Raw genomic sequence first — 21,831 nt, 5'->3', positions numbered from 1 at the left:
AGTACACTCCAGTCCCACTGTGGCCTCCCAGCTGGGAAAGACATCCAGCTACAGCTCTTTGCCATTCTCTACTGCTCCAGCTACAGAACCTGGGCAGAAGCTGCTGGGTGGCTTGCCTGAGTTTTAGGCTTCTGTATGTGTTACATTTCTGTAGCCCTGCTTCAGAAACTGCCCCTCCCTGGTCTGTGATTAAAACAAACTACCCTCACCTTAGGATCTCCCCAAGGTTTAGCCTTCTTTTGGGTTATATGGCATCTTCACAAACCCAGATCAAACTCAGCAGACACACAAATCAAACAGTTCTCCCTCTGCTTGAAACCACCAAGTATTGCAGGTTTCCCCTGCTGCCTTTAACCCTCCAGCACAGCTCTCCTTGTACCCTTGCCCTCCCAGGAGCCCACATTGCTCTGTGTTTAGTGGCAGGAGATGAAATCAAACCCTGCATTAGTAGCTCCATAATAGCTGTGCTCAGAGGAACCCAGCTTCCTTCATTAATCCAGAGAATGAGAGTTGTTTTCGTACATTTGAGGAGCTAATTATTTAAGTGCTGGGAATTAGGGCTCATCAGATACTGGAGACTGATTTTGGTTTTGCTTCCCAGGGGATGGAAGGGGATGGAAGGAAGCTGGTTTTGCACAGGTGTGCAGCATGGGACTCACCAGTACTCAGGGCAGGGAGCAACAATGTGCAGATCCTTGTCTACCTTAAGAACAAAAGTCCCTCTCTTTGTACATCTCTTTTCTTCCAGACATCATCTAATGATTCTTCCCATTCAAACAGATTTTTTTTAAGTCACCACTGATCAAATAACTCTCTTGCTTTAATTTTTCCTGCCAGAAAAAGATGTATCCCTCTGGTGCCTGACCCAGCCTGACTATTTTGTAATAAACCCATGAGGCCCTGTCTCAGCTGGGTTTTTAGAGAGAGAAACAAGCTCACATCAGATGTCCTTCTATAATCAGTTATCCTTCAGTCTTTTGATCACCATACTCAGAGAGGGGTTTAGACAGATCAAACTATCTGCTATCAAACCTCCCAGTGGCCCCGGAAACAGAAGATTAATTGGATGAAAACCCCCCATGTCTGTGGGAAACCACAGACAAGGGCAGATCTGTTGTTACAAGCAAAGATTTTACAACAAATGACTTTCAAGAGTAGGTGGGTGCTTTTGACTTTCTTCCCAGAAAATGACAGAGAGCCCATTGATGCTATTGCCAGTCACTATATGCTACAGAACAGGGATTTGGTTCAGGTAGTGTCACTGGATGGATCCACTCTTCATTCCAAGCAACTTGCCAAGAACACATTTTTCATCTTTATTGAGGTAGCCAATGTCCTGTGTTGCCTTCAGAGACCAAGGGAGTGAACTTTTCTGTGTGTTCAGTTGAAGCCAGATGTTCAAGTATTGTCTGGATATAATTGACTTGACAAATAGCAGCAGTGACATTTTAGCTCCATTTAAGTCAGTGGCAGAATTCTGGTTGAGTTCAACTGGGGCCAAGATTTCATCCTGTGACAGAGCTGATGGGAAATCTAACAAGTGATCTGCAGAAAAATAAGCACAGATGTTCTGTTTTTCCTAGGATTCTTTTCAACCTATAGGCCATCAACCCTTGAAATTCCATGCACTACTTTGAAGAGGTCTTCAAAAGACCACAAAGCCAAGGAAGCCTATTGTCAGTAGATTGAAATTAGCTTTACAGGGGTCCATGATTCCGAGGGGAAACTTCAGGAGGCAATTACAAGGTTCTAAGTCAGCTTGATCCATTGAAATCCACCAGTCTTTGTACTCCTTGGACTAACAAGCATCTTTCTGGGAGGACATGTGGAGCTGAACTAACCCTTTTTAGCTGACTATTGTGGATTCAAGCAGCTGCTCTGTCCCCTCTCCTAGGGCTGAGCCATGTGGAAACCTCTAGTCTGGCACCTCTCTGGTGCTGTTCCCAACGGATGGGGCTGAAAACAAAAGCTTTGTTTTAGAGAAGCTGGTGTAGCTGGGACTACACAACCAGTTTGGGTTTGTAGCAAGGTCAGTACTTTGTCCCTGAGATAAATGAGCAGGGACACAGTGTTCTCCCTGCAGACTGGGAGGTGTCTGAAGTATCTCAGATGGATTTTGCAGGGAACTGAAGGCAATCTGCTTCTGGCAGAATCATGGAACTGATTCTCCCTATGGTATCTCCAGAGGTTTAAGCCTTGTGGTCAGACATACAACCTGATGTGCTTTAAAGGCTTTGGATTAAGTAATGGTGGCACCACCTGGAGGGAAGGTCAGAATGCTTAGATAAAAAAAAAAAAAAAGGCTTAAGCTAGGGAAAAAATAACACTGAAGATTTAAAAATAGAGAGTTGCTCTATTTTTAAAGTGTTAAAAGTGTTCTCTTCAGTGTTTGAAAAAGTTTTTTGTGTGGGTCTTGGTAGGCAGAGTTGTTCTAATTTCTTTCCTGTTAGATTCTGGGAGAATTTGTCTTTGAGTGCCTGAAGAAATGCAAGAGAGGTTCTGAGGAATCTTCATATGTTGGGTATCAGCGTGGAGAGTCCTTGTGCTTGCAGGAGCAAACAGATTCCTTGTGATGGGAACAAGATTCCATACCTGGATCTAGCATTTTAGCCATAGGCTCATGGGATAACTTCCCCTGTGTCTCCTAGAAGATGAAATGGGGTTCCTAGCTGGAGACCTGGGTTCAGGGGAAGCCAACAAGGAGTGAGTGTGAAAGTCAGGATCCACCAGAGAACACCCAAGGTGTGACACTTGTACTACTTGATGACAACAAATTACTGAGTTCCTTTTTCAGTTCTACCAAGCATGTGCAAAACTAAGAGCTTTTCAAGCCATTCAGTCCTTGAGTTTCAAGCCCTCAAGCAATACAAGCTCCTGGGTGGCTCCTTTTAAATCCAATTTTGGAGCTAGGGACTTCTGTCTCTTCTAGGTTGACTTGAGACAGATTAACTTGCAATCCAAGTTTTTGTAGGAATCCCAGCTGAATCATAGAATCATAGGATGGTGAAGGTTGGAAGGGATCTTAAAGATCATCAGGATCCAACCTCCCTGCCATGAGCAGGGACACCTCCCACCAGACCAGGCTGCACAAGCCTCATCCAACCTGGCCTTGAACACCTCCAGGGAGGGGGCAGCCACAACCTCCCTGGGCAACCTATTCAGCACCTTCCTGCCCTCATGGTGAAGAATTTCTTCCTAATATCTAATGTAAATATCCCCTCTTTCAGTTTAAAACCTTTGTCCCTTGTCCTATTGCTGCTCTCTCTGGTGAAAAGTTTCTCCCCATCTTTCCTGTAGCCCTTTCAGGTACTGGAAATCCTTGATGTCTCTCATACAGCTGATCTAAGGGAAAGGTTCCTGTTTAGCTGAGAACTAAATTGGGTATTTTAACACATATGGAAAAGTGTGCCCAAATGATAAAGTAACAGTTGATTTGTAGCTATCCAGCAAAGCAGAGAAGTGCCACCTTGGGGTGACATGGATCAAGGGTAGAGTTACTTTGCTTTCCAATGTGGAAAACTCTCTTCTTCCCAGCTGAGCTATCATATAACATAGATGACTCTCTGGAGGATGTTTGCTGCACATTTGCAGTATGTTTTAGCTACTATCAACATTTATATTCCATTGTCATTTGGGGGTAAGTGCTAATTAGCATAATCATCAATGCTTTAAAATTAAAAATTCCTCCAAGAGACACAGGAGGGATTGAAACTGTTTCCTGCCCCCAGAGGCAAATCCTTTCCCCAGCTTTCTGCTGCACCAAAAGGTTTGATTCTAGAAACACGCCCAAGAGTAAATTAAGCTACAGCAAACTTGTAAACTCGTGTGTGTGTAGCAAGCAGGCCCTGATTTGACAATTGCTTTTCCCTCCTGTTTTGTTTTGTCTGCTGCTCTGTGCTGGGGTGTCACCTTTACTGGAACAATCACAAGTGTTTGTAGAGCCTGAAGTTTATACGCTTCACAGGAAAGATCCTGGTTTCTTCACAAGGTAGAAAGCCAAGGGTTTAATGACACAGTCCCCTTCTAGAGCTTGCCTCAAGCTCCCCAGGTCAGGACCTGGCTCCAAAAAAATCTCAAGAATCACTATTTTCTATACTATTTTAGAGTGGATTTTTACTCCGGTTCCAAAATCTTTCTCTGACAACAGGAACCTCAGTTTGGATTTCTGGCTTAAAGAGACTCGTGTTTGTGGAGGTGCCAGGAAACCTTGGGGGAAGTTCCACGTTTGAAATGTCCCAGATTTCTACATTCCTGCTTTTGGGAGGTGACAGGGGGCTCAGCTCCCATGGACAGGGGGTTTGGTCAAGGATGGGTCTCAAAGAATGTTTCTCACCTCCTCAGCAGCTCTTCAAATGTTGGGCCTGCTGCAGGGAGGAGGAAGGAGGAGGAAGAGTTAAATTTAATTGTTCTTGAATTGGCCAGAGAGATAAAACAGTGTTTTTCCAAAGGAAATACTTATTTGAGAAGGAAACACTAAGAAATATAGGTATTTCTGTAAAGAAATATTTATAAACTCACAATTCTTGTTATTGCTGCATAAGACAAACACCACCACACCTTGCCCTGGGTAAACATGGGGACTCTGCAGCCAAGAGTGGCACAGAAATCTCTGTGAAAGTGCCAGAGTCTGCAGGGCATTGAACTCATCTGTTGCCTTTTTGCTATCCTGCTTTTTTAAGAGAGATGGGCTTAAATTTCACTGCCAGAAATTCTCCCTTTTATCTTCATCTCCTGGTTTGATGTGGTAGCCATGGAGAAAAGCCCAAGATTAGTAACAGTAGGTTGTTGCAGATAAGAATAACTTTCTACTTGGATTTAAACTGTAGTAGTTTTGGGGGTTTTGTTTAACTGGAAATGCTCATCTCACACAGAATAAATCCTGGCTGCTGTTAGGACATGAATCACCCACCCCATTGGATTCTATCCACCTCCAACTAAATGCTGGTCACCTTTTAACTTGCATCTGTCTTGAAGGGTGTTCTGGTGGCTTTCACAGAGCAGGGGATGGCTTTCTATGGCTTCTGGGAACAATGGTTAGTTCTCCTGAAGGTCAGTGTATTTAGACTTTTGCCCTGCTACAAACATCAGGGCATCTGGACCCCTGGAACTTGCCCCTCTCTGGCTAATAATGAATGAAAAGGGGCATATTCCGAAGCTGAGATGCCTCAGGCTCCACAGGAAAACCAAATTAAAAAATACTGCTTTAACAGCAGTGTCTAGCAGAGCTTCCAGATTCCCTCTGGAAGCCTGTGGTGAGAAACTTTAGAGAAAGGAAGGGGATGGTGAATCCTTTCTGAGAGAACCTAGGAAGAGCCTGCATGCCTTTGGTGGTCATATGGGCTCAGAAAGCAGGACAGTGGTAGGAACAGAGACCACACCTTGCTCTGGTTTGCTTCTGGCAAAGCAGGCAAGATCAGGGAATGCTTGGCCATAAAGTTTTCGCTTCCCAAGCATTGCTGATACCCATGCTGCCTGGTGGATCACCTGATGTGCCTCTTCTCTGCATCTCAGCACGTAGCCTCGTGCTCATTTGCAACTCTTCTCTAGAAAACTACTTTGCATTTTACAGCAACAGACAAACCAGAGCTCTTACAGCATGTTTGGGAAGGAAGGAATTTGCTCTGCTTTAGCTGGGATGACATTCCAGTATGACAGAGACACAGTGACACACAGAGATCATATTAGATTGTCACGTTCTACCCATCAAGGTGTTTTTACAATGTGTCTCTTGTTTCCAAATGATCTCAGCCAATGTCCTGCTTTGGTGATGGAAACGAGGGGTGGATGATATTTTAAGGCTACAGAGAAAAGGCTGCTTCTCAGAGATCAGGTTCTGCTTGAAGTCTGGCTTCTGAATTAAAAATATTTGGTTTCTGGTTGAGAAAGATCCAACAAAACTCATGACATGTTAGCAGATGATGTCAGAATGCCATCATGACTTCTGTACATTGTTTTTGGTTTTTTTTTTGGAGAGATAAAAGAGTTGTTTGATTAGTAAATATAAAAGTTCTGTATTTTATGCTGTTTTTCCATTGCTAAAGATCTGGTAGATCTTAAGATGAAGGTTATTAAAAACAGGTTATGACATTTCTTAGATGAGACTTTTGAGTATGTCTACTGTATGTTTGGAGTTAATCAGAGTGATAGTAAAGAGTACAGCTGATCATGGCACGTAAGAAGTTTCTTTGGCATTGTCTTTGTGAAGAGATGACACGTGTGCAGCATTTAGAGTCCAATTCTGTGACAGCTGAAGTAAGGAATATGAACATGGACTTAGTGGAAATAGGAAAGGATCATCACAGAATCCATGAAGCTGTTTTTTAAACACCAGGAGAGCCTTCTCAGATCTAAACAGGTTTCAGTTTAGCACAGTTATGACCATTGTAACACCTAATAACCCTCACTGATCCTCCCTGGGCAAACGCCAAAACCCAGTTCTCAACAGTTTAGGACAAGATGAGAGGGAGATTTTGAGAGCAGCAGAGTTCAGGGAAACAACCTATTAATCATTAGGTAGACATTGGCATTGATATGCAAGTAGTTTAGGGAGCCTCAGCTTCTTTATGTGAATGGCAAGCATAGGGTTCTGATCTAGGGTTCAAAGGCAGGAAGGAGGAAGCTACAGAGGTATGGAGGAGCTTGTCCCAAGCATGGGAGAAAATAAAACTTAATAGGTTCATACTATTATGTTTATAAAAGAGCCATTCAGACTGCGGGGAACGACTGTCTTAGCAAGGTGTCCAGCCCTTCCTTGATGTGGGAAATGCTCAACACTGAGGTCATGAAACTGTGTTATTAATGTCAGGAAGGTGTCCTGCATCTTCTCACACAGAAAGGATGAGGGCCTGGAAGTCCTGGCAGGGCTCGTAGTCCCTCTGAGGCGTGAGGTGAGCAGGTGGTGTCAGAGCTGTGACACTCAAGCACGTTATGCTGCAGAGACATGGGTAAGTGTGATGTCTCTGGCATCTTTTTAGTCTCCCGTGAGGCAATTCTAATTCCAGCTGGAACCCTAATCCCTAAATTGTGGGAGAGGGACTTCAGAGAGAAGTTAACAAGCAGTATGAGGCAGGCAGGCTGAACAATCCCTGTTAGCATGACAGGCACAGAGCTATGCTGGCAGGACAGCATAATCTGAGGGGATAAACTCAGGCCTTTCCCTAGCCCCATATTCCCTAAATTGCTTTGCCACCAAACCTCTCACTTCCAGATGCTCTGCTTCCTTTTTAAAATGGCAGCACCTCTCAAGAAAATGGAAAGTGGTTCTGTCCTTGGGTAGGAGTTGCAATTGTCTGTGATTTCTGCAAGTTGGAACACTGGGCCAGGGAACCAGACAGGGCTAAGAGGAATCTGCCAGGCAAAGACTTCAAGGTTCCTGAGAAAGAATGTAAATAGCATGCATTGAAAAACTGATTAGTAAAATAATGCAGTGGTATCTAACCACTACCTTTTGTCACAGGCTTTCTAGGGCTTGTGCAAGAATCTGGTCTCTGCAAAGCCTCCTTTCTCTCTTTTCACACATCATGGTAGAATTCCCATCCTTTCCCCCCTGCCTCCCTCCACCATGATGTGACATTATAGTGTGTGTGCCATTCAAGCTCAGAACCGTGAAGAGATTCAGATTTTTTTTCACTGCCTTCTCGTTTCCTTGTACAGCCATTTATAGGAAAAAGCTGAAATAATACCAGTTCTGGTTGTACACTGCTTTTGTTTCTTCCCTGCGGGAACACCAGGATGGCGGTATAGAGGGACCATATATGGTGCTCGGGGCACAGCGCAGCACTACCCGGAGTTTCTCCCCAGACCCCGCTCGGCGAGGCCTGGGAACACCCAGGCCTGTCCCCGCAAAGCCGCACTCGGCTTTTCTGGCCACGCCAACGGTAAGGAGGGGCGTGCCTCGGTTCTGTCCCGCAACACCGGCGGACTTCGCCGCCGCCCGCTGTGGCTTTACCGGAGGCCGCTCCCGCCGGGGAGGCCGCGGCTGGCAGGCCGGGCCGCTGCCCAGCACAGAGGGGCACGGCCGGGGGAGGGAGCCCTGCCCCGGGGAGCCGGAGCCCTGCCCCGGGGAGCGGCCCGGCCGCCGCCGCCCCTCTCCCCTCAGGAAATCACGGAGGGATGAAGCGACGCAGCCGGGAGCAGCGGATGTGACAGCAGCGGGGCCCCGCAGCCGGGCGGCTGCTGGCAGGGCCCGCCCCCTCGGCCGGCCAGCGCCAATCGCCTCACGACCTGCGGCGTGACTGGCGGCCACTTCGGCCAATCGCGCCGCAAGGTTCGACAGATGGGCGGTGCCCCTGTTCTCCGTTGGCAGCATGTCCTGTCAATCAGCCGCGTGCGTCCCGCCCCTTTCCGGCAGGGGGAAATGCTGGGTAGGAAGGGCGGAGGGGGAGAAGGGGCAGAAGCCAATGGGAAGCGGGAGAAGGGAGAGTGACGGGCGGGCGGGCCAATGGCCGCGCTCCTTCTCCCCCGGGCTCCCTCCCTCAGGGGTGGCGGGGCCGAGGGGCGCACCCACCGCCCCTTCCCCGTTGGTCTGTCCCGCTGCGGGCCTGGCGGGCTAGGTTGAGTTAGCGGCTCGGACCATTGCACAGGGCGGGCGCAGGGGGGTGCGGGCGAGGAGGAGGAGGAGGAAGGAGACGACGAAGGAGGCGGGGGGGCGGTTTAAAGAGACAAGAGCCGAGCGGGCGGCCGGCTGGGGGAGCAGGAGCGGCGGCGGCGGGCGGAGACTCGCCCCCTTCCTCACACACGCTCGCTCACACCGCGGCCAGGGTCGCCGCCGCCAGCGTCCCCCCTCCCCTCCCCTCCCTCTCCGCCCGCCGATTCCAGAGCGGCCTCTATGAGGTAGAAGGGAGCGGCGGCCACTCCGGGGGCGGCAGCGGCCGCTACAGCCGCCGCCTCCTCCTCCTCCTCGCCTCAGAGAGCCCCATCTTTGTGTGTGAGGGAGAGGGCGGGCGGGAGGCAGCGCGCGCTGCCCGCCCGCCGCCGCCGCGCTTTGTTCGGAGCCGGGGGGCCGTGGCGGCGCGGAGCCCCGGCTCTATGTGCCAGCCGCTCCCCGCGCCCCCACAGCAGCGGGCGGGGGCGGCGGAGGCCGCGGGGCCGGCGGCGGCGTGAGGGGCCGGAGCCCCCGAGGGCGGGCGCGCGGCGGGGGGGCGGGGGGGACGCGCAGGCGGGCGCGCGGCCGCCCCGGCCCGGCCCCGCGTCCGTGCGGTTGCTGCGGAGGGGGGGAAGGGGCCGGCTCGCTGCCCGCCGGCCCGGCCCGTCTGCGGGCGGATTGATGTGGGGGGGTCTGACATGAGTCCGCCGGCGGCCGGGTGCTGCCATGTGACCGGCTTCAAGGTGGAGAACTGGAAGCAGAACCTGCGGGCGATCTACCAGTGCTTCGTGTGGAGCGGCTCGGCCGAGACCAGGAAGCGCAAGGTACCGGGGGCGGCCCGCATCCACCCCCCTTCCCCTCCCTCCCTCCCCCGACCCACCCGCCCGCCCTCTCCCCGCCGCTCACACGCACTCCGCCGCCTCGGCCTGCCCGCCCGTCCCGTCCCGCTCCCTCCTTCCCCGCGGGGCAGGTGGGCCCGAGCCTCCCCCAGCCCCGGCGCCGCGAGGGGCCCGGGCTCCGGCACGCGGGGCCGGGGGGCGGGAGGACGGAACGGTCGGTGTCGGCCTCCGGGGCGGGGGGAGCGGGAAGGGGTGAGGGGGAGCGGCGGGGCCGGTCACCGGGATGGAGCAGGCAGCCCCGGCCGGGCCTCCCCTGCCACCTGCCCCGCGGCGGGGAGGGCTTTCCGCCTCCTCCTCCTCCTCCTCCTCCCGGAGGTGCGGGAGGCACCGAGTGTTTCCCGGAATACGGTGGCGGGAGGGGAGGGGGGAGGGGAGGCCCGGGGCAACGGGCACGTCCGGCCTGCGGCGGAGCTTTGTGCTCCGGTGGGGGGCGCGACCGAGCCCCGGGGCGGGGAGGTGGGGCTGGGGGCTGCGGTGGGGCCGGGCGGAGCAGGGCGGGGTGTGCGTGGGGAAAGCGGGGAGGCACAATGGCTGGGAGCGTGTCTGCGGGTCCCGGGGGCGGGGGAGGGAAGCTGGGTTATTTATTTATTTATTTTCCTTAAAAGAGAAGGAAGAAAAAGCTGCTGGGTCTGATAATCCGCTTGGAAAAAAAAAAAAAAGGGGGGGGTTCGTGGGTAGTGGGGCCGGAAGGGAAAAGGAACCGAGTCGGTGGGAGAGGAGAGTTTGTTCTGGAAGTGTGTTGGTGTTTGGGGTGTGCAAACACCAGGAAAAAAAAACCCCACAATAAATCCCTGTTAATAAGGTAAAAAGCAAGGGGAAGAGCACTTTTTCCCACGGACCTTCCAAAACTACATCCCCATCCACATGCAGGTTTCTGGAGGACTTTTGTCTTAACTAAGCAGCTCGTTACTGCTTTCCCTAGAATCAACTGGTTTTTACTTGTAAGTGACTTGGCAGATTTCTATCAGGCATCATATTAGTGACTGAGGAGGGGAGAGCAACAGCTACACTTAGCAAAACTTGTTTTTTGGGGCAGCACAGATTGTTTTGGTGCTGAAGCAACCCCATTGGAAACTTTCTGATCCCAGTTACTTTGCATTAAGCTGCTCAGTTTATCATTCATAATAGAATTAGGGTGTGAAGGATGTACTTCAGGGGTGAGGTGTCTAACCATTTTTCTGTGTTCAGTTTATGTTCTCAGGACAATCCAGTTTCCCAGGTTTTTACTTGAAGAGGAAAAAATGGAGTCTGAGAAGAAACATATTTTAAATGTATTTAGTTACTTGATACCCCTGCAAAAGGTAGTCAAACTTGTTTTTAGGATTTATAATCTACAAGTCAATATTATGAAGCATATTAGTCAAAAACTGGTTTATTTGGCTTTTAGTATGTCAAGATAGAAATTGGTGTTTAGTACGTGGTACCTGCAGCTTAAATGGAGGAAGAAAATTATACGTGTGCTGTGGAAGGAAAAAAAATAAGTGAGGTAGGAAGATGTCTCAGATAAATCTAAATCAAGTGTTACATGGAAGAATGAAAATAAAATGTCATTAGCAAAGTTACCATCTTAGCTCCCCACCCCCTCCTTCATGGAGCATCCTTTGTAGCCTGCCTACCATTTGTGTACTGCAACAGCCTGGTGTTTTTTTTCTTCTGAAATCTAATGGTAGTGATGTGTTCATCATTGCTTGAAAAAAAACAGCTGGAAATAAATAATATTCCATTGTCATCAATCTGTTCTCACTTCCTCTTTGCTCAGCCGGGCTTATAAAGCAGAACACGATTGTTGCAGAATTATCTGCCATCTCATGGAAAACCTTGGTTTTCCAAAAACAAACTAAATATGTTTGGGGTTTTTTTTTTTTTACTCCTTTTTCTCTTTTTAAGCAGGTTACCAGTCTGAAAATAGCTGGACTCCTGAATTCAGCCAACCCAAAATGATCACATAATAGGGAGTCACATACAAGGAAACATTCTGGCAACTGAATTTGGGGTTCAATTCCCAGTCTATATTCATAAAGACTGAAGATAGTAGATAAACAACAGTTACATTACTTACCTCTCCTGCATATAGACATGAGAATTCCGTGGAGTTTTTTATATGCCTGACATGTAAAATTTGATAAATGTTTTTTTTTCTGTTTGGAGGCATGTTCATAGTTAATAAATATAAAACAATCCTCTGTCCTTTTATATATACATATATTACATGTATATATATATATTTTTGGGGCATAGGTGAAGCTGCTTTAGAGTACATATTTATTGGTGAGGATTCTTAATCCTAATCAAAATCACCAGGTCAAATTAAAGGTAAAAGGGGATTTTATGTTGTAAAAGCAGCATCAGTCATTTATCACCAAAAACCTTCAGCAGCTGTAGCTGATCGTTAATGGGGAGTGTTGGTCAAGTTAAGATGAACCTAGCTGTAAAAAATGTCTTGGCTTTGTGGTGTTAGCCAGAAGGGAATGGTTAGGTTTGTGGAATGGTAACATACTTTCCCTCCCAAGGGTGCCTTAAAAATCTGGGTAGCAATGGGAACTGCAGGGGGCAGAAAGTGTCCGTTGCTCCTGCTTTACTTGCACTGCCTGCTGCATTATGCTTCAGAAGACCATTTTAACACTGCTTGCTGTTTGCTGTTCGTTTTTAATACCTACCTTTTCTGCAGATAAGCTTTTCTGAGCATCAGTTCTCAGGTCAGTATGCTTTACACCCAGAGTTTGGAGCAGAATAGCTGGAAAGCACAGTTTATAGTTGGAAACCTGAACAAACGTGTGCTTGGATTCTCAGTCAGAAGCAAGAGGCAGTTATGCATGTATCTTTGTAGATACTGGAATTCTGGTGAAGGTTTTGGGAGTGTGCTTGCTTCTGAAGTGTTGTCTACACCGGGATTTGAGCTGTTGTCATGGTGGATTGTTGTATCTACAGGAAGGCTGTCACTCGCCTCACCTCACTGCATCTTGCCCCAAGGAGTAAAGTGCAGCAGCCATAGGGCATGCTGCTCCAGGCAAAGGCTCTGCCATGGTCGGAACATGGTGCTGATGGTAAAGCCCAAGTGAAGACAAAAACCTGTCTGTCACACTGTTTGAGGACAGGAAAAGGGGTAGAGGAGAAATCCAAATAATGGCTCTTGACATTTTAATTATTGTGATTCAAAGTTGGATGTAGAATTCAGGGCTTAAGTCACATGTAAAGTGTCACAAAATTAGGGTTGACCATCTCAGATTTAGGACTTTGACCTGTAACTCTTGATTTTTAATTTGTGACACTTAGAGTCTGTTTAATAAGCTGGTGGCAAAGCTCATGTTTCTGTAGGTCATGGAGTTTACCTTGAATATTTTGATGTGGAAATTACCTCACAATTAGTTTAACACTATATAATGTCCTTAAATTCAGCACCACCACCTCCCACGCAGGTATTACAGAACATACAGAGGATGCCAAAAAGACTCCCTGCCAGCCCTTCATGTCAGCTTTTCCCATTTTTCCCTAAGTCACACTTGAAACACTTGCCTTATTCCTTTCGAATTCCAGACGAGAAAATAATCTGGTTTACAGTGTTGAATGTAGCTTTATGGTCCCCATCAGTGAGCAATTAGATGTGTAGGTGCATCTTTGTGTCTAGGAGTTAAGTAATGGTTTCCATGCTTGAAGGGCAGCTGAATTTACAAGTAATTTCTGTCTTACTGGGTTTACACCTTGGAAGGGAACTGCCTTTCTCCTTCTGAGTGGTTCTTACTGTCACTGCTCTGAAAAGGTTCTTGATGATAAAAGTAAGCTGCTCACCATGACCACAGTCATGATATGCATAGGTCCTATCTGGAATTTCAGAATGTTTGTTCTGTGCTTCTGCCAATAGATCAAAGAATAATTGCCTGTCAAGGGTTGTAGACTGGCAATGACAGCAAGTGCATTCTAGCATATTTCTTCCTGTTTGAGAGCTTTTGGGTTTTTTTTCCATTATTCTCTCTTTACGTGGGCCCTACAGACTGACTGATGCTTTCAGATATGGGGAAAGATTTTCTTTTATAAGAGAGGTATCCTATCCACAGGTATCCTTCTCCCCATGTACTTTTGGCTTAAGTCCTTCATCCCTTCTAATGTTTGACAGACAGTTGATTCATAGATACTTAAAACTAAAATGACTTTTTGCTTCATTTCCTGACTTTCGAAGTAGAAAAAGCTTAATATTACCGTAGCAAATAAATGCCATGTCATCTTTTCAGTAGCAAGTATTGTGGTTCACAGACTCGAATCAATGTGTTAAATACCTGCTAAAATGACCTTGCAGTCACAGGGTAAGCTAATGGTGGAACTTCTCATGGAATGCCTGTTGAGGCATGCTTGCTCACTTGCTTCCTCCCTCACAGCCTTACTCCATATACATGTCCGGGAACAGGGAAGTATTGCTGAGGTGATTTGCTTTGTACCATAACAGATGGGCAAGGAACCTTAGCAGGCTGTGCTGCCTTCTCAGGCTTGGTATTTTAATTGCTTAAATTAGTAGGGAAATCTGAGCTTGTTTTTCTTTAACGTTTTTAGCATATGCACCAAACTTCTGGATTACAAATTCTGTGGAGAATTTAAAAGAGGAGTCCAGGATTCAAGAAGCAGGTCTCTCTTTCAGCTGCATACTCTGCTTTGGCTGCTTTTGTGAACTGTGATTCACTCAGGAAGGATGATGTTCTTTGCCATGTGTTGTGGGAATTTTCTCTCTGAAAGCCCCTAAGTGTCAAAACCAGCTTCAACCCTCATTGTTCAGGACATCTCCAGTTTCATAACTGAACAGTCTTCCTTAGTTCTTAACTTCAGAGGAGTAGGAAGGTCCTTAAACCTGCTTAAGGTAATGTTCTCTTTCCTCTTGGTGTGAAGACAAATCTTTGGTGTGAGATATCCAGACATAAGATTTTTAGCTTCACACATGGCATGTGTGGGACAAGCCAGGTTGAAAATCCTCCACTGAGCCTGTATCTTTGGTGCTGAAGAGGAGTATAATACAAGGCCTTCCTCTTCCTAGTGGTGTTAATCCCTATTTTGTATCCTTTGCCTTTTTTTTTTTTTTTTTTTTTTTTTTTTTTTTTTTTTTTTTTTCCCAAAAACATGGTTGGTTTCTGGGCCAAAGGTTAGGAATTAGTCTCGTGCCATGAATCTGTGGTGGTGAACAGAATTCTTGAATTGTGGGATCTGAACCCCACTTACCTGATCAGGACTTACCCAAACATTTGCTCATCTCTCTCTTGTCAGGTCAACACTTACAGCCTTATTTAAAGATTATTTAGATCTATCACTGAAGATGACTCATGAACAGTAGTTGTATTGGAACCATTTATTTATGTTTTTTTGTTTTGTTTTATTATATGGGTGAGGAGACAAAAGAGCACAGTAAATGCAGTTTCCCCCATACTTTAGTTTATTCCCTGCTGCAGAGAAAGATGGGTCTGCACAAGCTGATGAAGGAAGAAAAAAATAGGGATAAGCTGGACAAGAAGGCTTCTTTTTTTCTGTAGTCTTATCAGTGGTCAGGGGTTGCTAATAGCCTGGCTGTTTGTCAGGGGCAGTTTTAGCATGTCTTTAATTTTTTCTGCAGTCAATGATCATATTTACTTGGTGTTGAAAATACTGAAAGCTTTCAAACTAGGACGACAGCTAGTAGTGTGAAGGTGAACTGAGTGGAATGGCTTTGTTTGATTTGTTGGACTATCTGTTGAGCTTTATTTTAAGCCATTAAAGCTTTAAACCCCAAACAAAGGTTAGCTGATATCCTCATTTTTGTTTCAGGCCTTAATCTGTAGCGTTAACATGAAACCAGAGCTGCAAATCGGTTTCAAACCTTCTCTCCTCCTTTCATTTGAGGATTTTCTGTCTTAGTAGCTGGAGGAACAAATCAACAGGTAAATGCTGCTGACTGGTAGTGGAGGTTGCCTGCTTGTGTCTTGCTGACTCCCCTTCTCCTGACTTACTGCTATTTGAGGCTGAGCCAGAGAAGTATGTTTTCTTTTGGGACATACTCTGGGCACCCCGCTTTGTCACAAATGCTGTTGCAACTGTTGGTTTGATTCCTGAGGGTGGCTGACTTGCTTTAAACCAGAGAAAGATTAACTTGGTATAAGAGCTTGTTTCTCATATTAAATTTAGCACCCATAGTTTTTCCTCTTCATGTGCAACTGACTTGGAACTATGGTTTCTTGATGTCTTTTTCCTGGTAGATGCAGGGCTTTTTTAATCAGCCATATCTTTCCATTTCATTTGGCTGACAGCTGCTTGAAAAGGTGGCTTTGGGTTTTTAATTCTTGTATTCCCATGGTTCTCCCAAGTATTTTACAATGTGTCTGTAGTGTGTGGCAGCATCCAGGGTTAGGAGATACATCTGTACTTCTGCTTACATACCAACTCCAGTGGCATCACAAGCGAGGCAATCTGAAGGTGACCTCTATGCGTCTTGCTGGATTTACTAGAATTACATTTTTTAAAAGTACCTTGTTTTTTAAATCCCTTCAAAGAGCCATTATAGTTAGAAGCTTTTGAGACTTGGACAGAAAGAGCTGCCTAGAGCAGTTACCGCCAGTCTCTTGTTAACCTATGGGCCATGGAGCTAAGTGAGTGAAATGCTATGATGACATTACAGTTTATTATGTTACCCTGGACTGTGTTGTCAGCAAGCAGTGCTGGAGCGTGGGGAGAGCCATATGTTATCTGAGAGGCCTCAGTTGGGAACCTTTTCTTAGCAGAAGCAGGTCTAGAAGCTGGTAGATCTGTTCCGACTGGGTGAAAGCTCTGTCTTGGTGCTTGTATTCTTTTACATATTGATTTAGCAGTCGTTTATGTGTGCTCTGCTTAATTCAAGATAAGAACTTTGCTGCATTAGCTCATAATGTAATCAATGTTGTAGAGTTACTCATTGCAAAATTAACCTGCATTCTGTTGGGTTCAAAACACATGCAACTTGCATAGCAACCCCAGGAGGCTCTGTGCTTTGCTTTAGTACTAGGACAGCTTCCACCGTGTTGATATATCTCATTTAAGAAGAAGAATATAGTTTTATCTATTTCAAGACATACTTAATGATCAATAAAGTGAACTGTTACCAGACACCAGTTGACTCAAAGTAACCTGAGATTCCCTTTATCAGTTGATAAGTGATTACCCTCAGGCATCTGTCTCGTCACAGTCTTTTGTGTGAAATGCAGCAAATACTCGACTTTTTTTCAGTTCTCTACTTAGGTAGAATGTTACTTAAGGCTTTAAAAAAAATCTCACAGTTGTATATAACACTAATTTAAAAGTCTTCTTTTTTTTTCCCCTGTCTATTTCTGCTGCTTTTCTAAGTTGGTAAAGATAACTTCCCTCCCTTCTCCTTCTTCCTCTCCTGTGTTTAATGGAGCTTGAAATTAACATGGCTGCTTTTGTCTACCTTTTGCATAGTATCCCTGGTGATGTCAGCATATCCCTGGGAAATATTTCTGTGGAGGTCTACAGTGCACTAAAGTTGTCATTGAATTAAAAAACTGGGTGTTAGACAAGGTGAGACTTAAAAAAAAGAAAAAAGTAGATGTGGTACCAGAAGTCGTTTTAAACACACTTAGAAAATGTAGTGTCTTTTTGGCCTAAGTACTGGGCCCAGGTGAAGTTCTGATGTCCAGTAACAAATTCTAACATTAAGCGTGTCAAATATATTAAATATCCTTGTATTTGGACACGAGGAGGAAGTTCTTCACTAGGAGGGTGGTGAGACCCTGGCCCAGGTTGCTCAGAGAAGCTGTGGCTGCCCCATCTCTGGAAGTGCTGAAGGGCAGGTTGGATGGGGCTTGGAGCAACCTGGTTTGTGGAAGATGTCACTGCCCATGCAGGTGGGTTGTATCTAGATGATCTTGAAAGTCCCTTCCAACCAAAACCATTCTGTGATATTAAAAGTAGTAGTGAGAAGCAGTTAATGAAATGTGACACCACCATAGTAGTAACACTGAGAAGAGAACCTAGGTTGAACTACACTTACATGGTCTTGTTCTCACACCCTCCTGGTTTTGCAGTATGGGAGTTGATCTGCTGAGCTCTCGTGCACATACATGTAGGATGTAAAAATACAACCATTCATAAGTTCAGTGAGTTGTATATATATATATAAAATGAAATTGTAGTGATGATTAATCTACATTTAATTGCAAGTTCATTAGAATATATCTTATTTTTCATTAGTACCTTAGTCTGGAGTTTTGTGTTGTCACTCCTGCCTTAAAATATTAAATCCAGTTGTTTTAATTCATTTATATATATTATGTTAATCCACAATTGAAATCCAGAAGGTAAAAATTGACAATATTAGTAGTAACTTTTGTGGAAACGCATGAAAGACCCTCTAGTACTAGAATATAGTTCAGTGATGGGGATGATGGAGTAGGCCCCTTCCAGCCCAAACCATTCTATGACTCTGTAATGTGAAGCTGAGTTCCATTTGTGGTGACTGCCTCACTTGATGCTCGGAAGTTCATGCATTCAGGTAGTCTTTTTAAAATAGGTTTTGGCTTTGGATTTGTCTCACTGAATTGGCCACCAGAGCTTTTATATGTATATTTTGCTTCTGTTTTTAAAGGGCTTTTGTTTTTCATGAAATACAGATCTGAGTTCTATTACTTCGGTGTGTCTTAGCACAAGGAGGGAAAACAGCAGCTATTTTTTGCCTTCCCACACCCCCATAATTTTCTGGTTTATTTGGGTTTTTTTAGTATTAGTTTTCTCCTCCATATGGCTTCAAACCACCTAATGTTATTTCACAAAGTTTGTCTGATTATAATTTGCACTCTGTCCTGTGCATTCAGGCTTGTTGCTGCATGCAAGCCAGATTTTAAGGTTCATTCTTTAGAGTATAGTTGGTAAGCAAAGGTGAGATTTATTGCACAGCAGATGTGTGATGACTTCATAAGTGAAGACAGCTGAGATAGCTGACTGATTTCAGTACCTCATTTACGTTAGGTGAGGTTTTGTGACCCTGTGCTCTCCAGTGACAATTGCATAATTTGCCTTGAGGTTTTATGTTTTTCTTTGCTGTGCTTAGTTGTCTCCATATTACTGCCTAGTTTTCTTCTTAAACTGAATTGCTGTCCTGCTTGGCAGCTAGTAACCATGGTGAAATTCTCATATAATCTTGTTTTCTGTACATTTCTGGCTTTTGTCATACTCTCTTTGCAAGCAACCTCCCCCAAAAGCTAATTATTGGATATATTTACCCAAATGGTTAACACTCATGTCTTTTGTCATTTGTGACTTAATTTTCTGGTTTTGGTCATGGAATGATCTTAAAGAGTGCTGTGGAGAATAGAATGAGGAAGACAGTGAAAATAGTTTCAAGAGTTATTGCAGTTATGTGCTGTAAGAGGAACAAGGTGCTCTCGTTATGAGGCTGCTCCCTGGCAAGATTGATCTTCTGCTTTGTCCAGCTTAGTTTGATATTACTCCCCTTAGTGATATGTTTCCTTGTCATGTGGTAATTCCACTTCTTACACCTTTTCTTGATATTTAAGTTCTACTGTTGTCTCAATTGTAGCCCCCCCCCGTACTTGCTCGCAACACTCAATAAATTAAATTTCTGCATCTCTTTATAATCTGCATTGATCCAGTTAGCAGAATTGATTTATACTTACACATGCAGAAGAGTTCCTGTCAATTAGTTGTTTGCTAGTTGAAGTTATCTCAGTCACAAAGTGTAAGGGAATAATTCTGTGGAGTGTACTGTTGTGTATCTGTGAAATAGTGCCAAGTTTAAAAATGAAAAATATCCATGGAACATTCAAGAAATTGTTTTATGAGAAGTGAATCTTTTGTTCATCCATGTGGTGAAGTGTTTTATCAAAAGGAGACTTAAGGGGAGGGATCCTGGCATGTCTGAGGTCACAGGGACATCTCATAATTGGAATGCAAGTTTTTAGGCCCTTATCAAAGGATTTCAGGCAGTAAGGGGTGGAGTGTTTTTTTGTCTTAGGCTGCTTACTGCAAAAAAGTGTCACTGTAGAAAAACAACTGCAGTTTAGTGGTAACCTGAAGAATTACTTAGTTATGGCAATCCCTTGAAAAGTAAGCCATTTAATTCTGTTAGCATATTAACGTGTAGGTTGAAGCTGTTTTGCAGGCAAGTTGGTTTACACAGTGAAAAAAAGAAAACAAGCCACAACATAAAAAAATACTTTAAGGTTGAAAAGGCAAGTTACAGAATCTGGAAAATTTTAAAATCTGGAATTAACATTTTATAACTAGCTAGATATGTGGGTACCAGGGAGGCACAAGTATGTGATGGAATTGACAAATGGTCTGGATGACAAAAGTGCCATTTTAGATACAGGACAGGGCAATATTTCCTTTATCAGAGAAGAGCAAGATACGTGAAATTTGGACCTTTTGTGCAGTATGACCAAAGACTAGTGAGTTGAGAACATGAACTGCAACTCTGGTTGTGGCTGTGTGTCCTCCCTTAGCAGTCTGAGAAATTACCAGCTCTTGGCCACATGTTCTTTCTGTTGTACCATTGGCTGCATCATGTTGGTGCCGTTGTGCCATGAACCTGCAAGGGTTTAGGATGAAAATGATACTTTGTTGTGTTTTTTTCCTCCTAGCAATATTTCACCTGAATTAGCTGCGTGTTACTTGTCAACAGAAGGTTGAACAAGCAGCTGTAGTGGTGGTAGCTTGAGGGGGCAGTGCCAGGGTGATGGCAAAGGACGTGAGAAGTGATGCTTGGGGGCTGTGTAAGGCAGTTTGAGGAACTGTGCCACTGACAGGTTGACTGTGCTTGAGTCTACTCCATGTGCTAATGACTTCTTCTGTAAGGTGTTCATAATGCTAACTTAATTGGAAAGGTTCTGATACTGCTACAGTTGTGTGGTTGTGCCTGCTGTTGGAAGCATTGTGTGCTTTCACAGATGTGCCAGTGTGTGCTGAGCCTGAAGTGTGAAACCTGTCTTATGTTTGCAGTCATTAGAACTTATTCCTGTATGCAAATAATCTGCTTCTACTCCAGTTTCCTTCTGAAAAATAAATTAGTCAGGGGTGTACAATGCCTGTAATCTGTGATCAGCTATTACATAAAATCCACTTCTCACATTATATTTAATTTAATGAAATGAGTAGTCTATTTCTAAATAATCAAGTTATGAGCCATTATTTCTCTCTTGAATCAAGCCTGTCTCAAAGTTAAGAGTTTGTCTTTTATAATTGAGCTCTGTTAAGATATTTTAGCTTTGCTTTTGTTGTTGTTTAAAGCATCTCATCAGAGGGCATGTGCCTAGGTCATACTCGTGCTGCATATAGTTGAGGATGACAGGATAATGGGATTGTAAATTAGCTGTTCATGGTCCTGGTTTTCATCTAGCCTACTCCCTTGTGTACTGCAGAGCAGCCCCAAGGCTGTTCTGAACTGTGCCAGTGGCCACAGCCCTGCAGGACTGGTGTGCCAGATGAAGGCAGCAGAAGAGCAGCACTCCAGAAAAACCCTGACATGCATCCTAGGGTGGAGGAGAAGTGCTGGCTTTGCAGGCCCATCAGGGCGTCCTGAGCGTGTGGTTGTGCTGAGGGACTTGATATTTTCTTGGAATACCAGTTAAATCTGTTGTTGGTATTGCTGCAGCATATTCAGGCAGGCCTGCTGGTCTCCCTCAACCGTGTGGTGGTCTTTGTGTTCAAGAGCAAGCTCCCTGATAGTAGTCTTCCAGCAGCAGCAGCAGAACAGCCTCAATCTGCAGGAGATGGACCCTGCAAAAACCACGTTTGAAAATTTCCATCTTGTGGAGATGAGGACAATAAAGGTGTGAAGTTCCCTGAAGAATCATACTGCCCGAAGGCTGCTCAAACTGGACATTTTCTGGAGGAGCTGACATACACCAATTTGCCTGGTGTTTCAGCACACTCTAGCCACAGAAGACTTTGTTCTCACTGCCCCATTAATGCAGCTAACACTTCTAATCCAGCAGCCCAAAATAGCTGTCAAGCCTGGATTTTACTTGGTGGCATTTGCTGCACAGGTAGTGGATACAATCCCATATGCTGAAAGGCAGCAAAAACCCAAATGTAAAAAAAAACAAACCAGCTGGAGCACATAAGCCTAAATGAGTGAGATATTTCAAATATCTGGTGTTAATAAGCTAATAACATCAACATGATTGTAGGTAGAAATGCCTCCCTTCTCCTCAGAAGGACAGCTTCCTCTGAGACATAAAATTCCCCTCTCAGCCCACAGAACTGTGTGGATACTAGTGGGAATACATGGGCAAGGAAGGATGTGCCCTGTGGCTGCCTTGCTCCAGTGGTAATCTGTGCTGGAGGAGGGAACTGGAAGGAGAGTGGACCACAGAAAGTGCTGGTGCT

The 21,831-nt window shown here is 45.3% G+C and overlaps 1 protein-coding gene across 6 annotated transcripts in view; it reads left to right on the top strand.

Moving 5' to 3' along the window:
- The first annotated feature begins 9,162 nt into the window (after positions 1–9,162).
- USP22 (ubiquitin specific peptidase 22) overlaps positions 9,163–21,831 on the top strand; it is a 92,157-nt gene continuing 79,488 nt past the window's right edge. For 2 of the 6 annotated variants that reach the window (XM_051632132.1, XM_051632131.1), the window contains exon 1: positions 9,163–9,408. In XM_051632132.1, coding sequence (XP_051488092.1) covers positions 9,283–9,408 — 126 coding nt within the window. In that variant the 5' untranslated portion in view covers positions 9,163–9,282. Of the gene's footprint in view, positions 9,409–9,618; positions 9,638–10,691; positions 10,785–15,355; positions 15,375–21,831 lie in introns of those variants that run through there. The other 4 variants (XM_051632124.1, XM_051632128.1, XM_051632123.1 and 1 more) reach the window with 4 other exon arrangements.

Source organism: Apus apus, chromosome 14, assembly GCF_020740795.1.
Source record: "Apus apus isolate bApuApu2 chromosome 14, bApuApu2.pri.cur, whole genome shotgun sequence".
Taxonomy (NCBI): domain Eukaryota; kingdom Metazoa; phylum Chordata; class Aves; order Apodiformes; family Apodidae; genus Apus; species Apus apus.
This window is presented reverse-complemented; position numbering and strand designations above follow the sequence as displayed.